General features: G+C 39.3%; 1 protein-coding gene across 1 annotated transcript; it reads left to right on the forward strand.

Annotated features, from left to right (window-relative positions):
* The first annotated feature begins 2,851 nt into the window (after positions 1-2,851).
* Positions 2,852-3,847, forward strand: LOC138312330 (paraneoplastic antigen-like protein 5). Its single transcript, XM_069253249.1, has one exon. The coding sequence runs from the start codon at positions 2,852-2,854 to the stop codon at positions 3,845-3,847; it is 996 nt and encodes a 331-aa protein (XP_069109350.1).
* The last annotated feature ends 878 nt before the right edge of the window (positions 3,848-4,725 follow it).

Raw genomic sequence — 4,725 nt, forward strand, 5'->3', positions numbered from 1 at the left:
TTGATTTCCGGTAATCGATGGGTTTCTGTTCGTATTTACATAGTTGACAACCACAACGTCTCTTTGAGGCACTCATACCACGGCCAGATGGCCGCTAGGAAGTCACAACAGGCATATTTTTTCTGTATCGTCGAGTACAATACAGCGCTTAAATTGGACCACATGTTCACATTGTTCAAGCGTTTTATAGACGTTACACAATACACATAAGTTGATGACGTATCCAAACGAGTACTCCTGTAATTGTCACATGACTACTAACGGCGGTAAATTTTCAAGCATGCCAACTTTCACACAGTTGCAGACTTCGCTCAGCCCCGAAGGCGAGAAAGTTATTACAGGTAAGGTAGACTTGTATTTTAAAACGGAATATCGAAAACATGACAACTACATGTAACGAACCCCATGTAACGAGCGTATGATTCTCTGGCTGTATATAATTCAGTTCCTTTCCGTTTTCGGAAGGGAGATAATTCCGTATATTACAAACTCCAAAGAACGCTGATCATAGTCACTTAGGCGCTCCATTCCCTCCCGAAGCCTGATCCAATTGTAGCCAGGTGTTGTTTACATCATTTTAAATCATCGCGCCAGTGGTCATTTAAATGTATGTAAAGTGTACGTGCCGCACGGACCACTTGTCCACACTCTATCACCGGCCTCTCCTCACCGCACTCTCACTTCACCCCTCGACAGGAACGGACGTCCCTGTCGAACTCAACCCCAGCATTCACCATTGTCACAAAGAGCCAAGAAGCCCTGGTAAGTATCTGTATGAAAGTGTTCATTAAACGTATTCATCATGTAAATATAATATGTCCATTTCTGTCTATTTATATCATCGTGTGAATGACGTGTGAAAGAACTTATACTTTTATACTTTATCTGCTTTGCAGGTCTTCGTACCAATAAATATGTATTTGTACCAAAGACAGCGTCCCTTATTATTTTGGGAACCCATGCTACAAATTGGCGCCCAACGTGGTTTGGTATTTTGTGGAAGACCAGGACTGCGCCGACAAACCGGAGCAGGTGCCCGCCATAGCGGTGGATCCGCGATCCGTTTGGGAGGATCTGTGACCCGGAAGTGACCTTTGTCAGTGTGTGTTTCCGTATCGTCCTGTTTCGACGCCAAGAATACGGCAGTTCGTTAGTGTTTGGTTGTATAACGTGTATCGTACCAAGTTTGGTTGAAGACAGACTGTACTTGTGACAGGATGATCACTTTGATATCGTCACGTGTGCTTGCGCATATGTGCATTTGATAATTGGTGATTCGCGAGCGACTGTTGTTGGCATTGCTAACGTGTGAAGTTATAGACATTCAAATACTTTATTGTGATTAATAATTTGATTTCTATTTTAATTTTGCTATTATGTATCAATAGTTATTCGTAAATCATATATAACTTTGAATTGATATAGTCATTAGAATTAATTACAAATTTGACACATTTACACATTAATTTTTTGTAACTGTTGTTGATTTCAAAATTGACTTCAGTAGCCTAATTTCAATTTCGCATTCTATTTTGCGAAATTAAATTGTCCTCGTGTTTCCCAGCTTATCATGTACTTTGTATGATTATTATGACCATAACTGTCAGGATGCTTGTGTGGGTTTGTGAGTGATATTTCATGTATTCATTGTTCTAGTTTTCTTGCCAGGGCTGGAAGGATTTGATCACTGTCACCGAGCACCATCATCATCATCATCATCATCATTGACTCATCATCATGATAAGTTACCTCCCTTGCACTATAACCTGCTTCCCGAATGCACATCATAGAGTAAGGTAAGCATGTATGTATATCTGCATTGATCCTGTTTTCAGCTGTGTTTCATCATATTGTCATAGTTATTCATTGATTTGCACCTGGCTGCCTACTCTTGGTAATTCTTGTATATTAATTTTGTAATTGTTGTTTACTGTTGATAGTTGTCATTGATATCTATAACTAGTGTTATCAACAGGGGCAAAATATATTTTGTATCCACTTTTGTCAATTTGGACCTCAGATAATTCTAATGAGTTTGGGTAAGTTGGAGAAGTATTTAGATAAACCAATTGAATCCCCACAAAGGTTATTTAGTAGACCTATACTTGTAACTAGTAGTAAAGGTTTTTCTTTATTTAGGAATTTGGATTTAATCAAATGTTTAGGGTTCGAACTAGAAATAAATTGTTGGCCTGGAGCAAATTTCAATCAAACTTATAATTGGCTAAAGTCAAATCTTGCTGGTAAACAAAGAAAGTATGGGGATATCACATTATACATCTGGATAGGTACGTGTGACTTAACCAGCAAGAAGGGCAAATTTATAGATCTCGCTCAAAACAGCGACAAGGAGTATGAGGAATTTATTCATTTTCAAATTGATAGGATTGTATTATTTGTTAAGAACTTTTCAACAATCAAACTAATATTTTTAGATATTCCTCCATATTCAATTGTATCCTGGAATACTTATAAGGGTCACCAGTGCCCTGATTTGTTTATAGATCAGGATAGGATTCTGGATGGCAGAATTACTTTGTTAAACAATTACATTCAGGAGGTAGACCAACAATAAGGTGTAAAATCTCTAAATTTTAGAGCAGACCTTTTGAAATAGCAGAGAAAAGGCAGGAACCTGTGGTTAATTTTGAGTTATTTAAAGACGGTGTTCATCCCGGCAGAGTTTTGGCTCGGGTATGGATGAAGCGTTTTGTCTCTAAAAATTTTCATGATTGTGTATGATTGTTTATTTTGCATTTATTACTTATTGTAAGCTTGTATGTTGATATAACCTGTATATATATATGCAGTTATGTTCAGTCCAATAAAGGTGGATCATGATACAGTAGGTATGGATGATGGGAAGGGAGCTGAAGTAGCTTCTGGCGGTCCAGGGGATAAACAGGTTAAACCTGGGGTCAAAGTTGATCCCGAATCACCTACGATGTCTGATGATGACATGATTAGACATCTCTTGTCCAAAGGGAAATATGTTATATCCACTAAGGGTACTGTGGATGGAACTGGTGTTAAACTATCAGTTATTCCCCCCTTGGATAGAGGGAGATCTAGTATTATTTCATTTTTAAATAGCACAAGTAATGATGGCACTTCATCATTTTCGGGTAATAGGTCCCATACTGTACCCAAAATTCCATCATTTGCTAGGGATGACCCTCCCATGAAAGGAGACATATCCTATATGGAGTGGAGATTTGAGATCAGGAGTTTGGACAGAGATCCAGATGTCTCTCCCAGCTTGTTGATTCTGGCAATCCGTCGGTCGTTGCGTGGTACTGCGCGACGTATGGTTATGACGTTAGGGGAGGTGTCTACTGTACCTCAGATTTTGTCCAAATCAGATTCTTTATTTGGCGATACATCAAATCATGGTATGGTCATGCAGGAATTTTTTAATTCAAAGCAAAGACCTGATGAGTGTGTTGTCAATTTAGGGTGTCGATTGGAATCACTATTACACACAGCGATAGATAATGGTTCCTTACACAGGTCAGCAAAAAATGATCTCTTGCGTCACAAATTTTGGACGTCATTATACTCGGATCAGTTACGGAGTCAGACTAGGCACAAATATGACTCAATTACGAGTTATGACCAACTATTGCGAGAAATCCGCATGGTGGAAAAAGAAATCAATATTTCTAAACAGGATACTGTACATTCCACTGATAACAAGAAAAAGGTTAAGAGCCAGAGTCACTCTGTTACTTGTGAACTTGAACAGCAACAGGTAACTACTAATCCTTCAGAGATTAGCAAGGACTTTCAGAATAAACTCAAAGATGTTGAGGACAGACTCTCGGCTAGAATCGATCAAAAAATTTGATCAGATTTTCTCCAAACTTGGTAATGCGGAGCATGGCAAATTAGGCCAAGGTCATAGAAAGGGTAAAGGACAGAGGTCAAATAGAGGTCGTGGTTACCGGGGTAACCGAAACAATCCTAAATCAGGTCAGGATAAGGGTAAGTCCAACGAGCACCGAAACAACTAGCGGTCTCTGCTAGTGGCCGCGTAGAGACCGTCAATGAAGGTCAAGGTCAAGGTCACACTGATATTTTGAATCGTTTGGTAGGAGTATCCAACGAAGGTCATGTGGTCATTGAGGGACACAAAGTCAAGTGTTTGATAGACAGTGGATCTTCCACTATGTCATATGGATTTTATAAGAAGTTGTCCAATAAACTTGAGTTACAGGATTTGAATACACTTGCTGTAGATATAACAGTGGCCAATGGTTCTAAGTTAAATTACTTATGAGTCCATGGTTGTTAACGGTATGGTCCGGGGTATTGACCCGGGTACTTCAAATCTCGTTACAGAAAACTTTTATGATACTAACCTTAAGTATACAGTCTGCCCCAGAGTTGTTAGGGTTAGACAGAATGTGTCTAGTGTCAAGTTACCTGTGAAGATCTGTAATATTACAGCGAAGCCAATAGTTATTAACCCGAGGGCAACCCTCTATCTTGCTAATGAGGTTAAAATTGTTGATAATCTGGCTTCAGATTCACAGGTTGACTCTCCAGTGTCCTTACTGGGTCTTCATGTTGACACACAAAATCTTTCTGAGGCGCAGCTGTTGAGGGTTCGTCAGGTTTTAGGTAATTGGAAGCATGCATTTTCCACCAGTGCTTTTGATATCGGCTGTACAAACATTGTTAAGCACAAGATCGACCTCATCGAGGAAAGGCCTTTTAAGCAGC

The sequence above is a fragment of the Argopecten irradians genome, unplaced genomic scaffold (assembly GCF_041381155.1).
Source record: "Argopecten irradians isolate NY unplaced genomic scaffold, Ai_NY scaffold_0275, whole genome shotgun sequence".
NCBI lineage: Eukaryota > Metazoa > Mollusca > Bivalvia > Pectinida > Pectinidae > Argopecten > Argopecten irradians.

Excerpts from the sequence above, each read along its gene's own strand:
- LOC138312330 (XM_069253249.1), top strand. The coding sequence starts at position 2,852 with ATGGATGATGGGAAGGGAGCTGAAGTAGCTTCTGGCGGTCCAGGGGAT.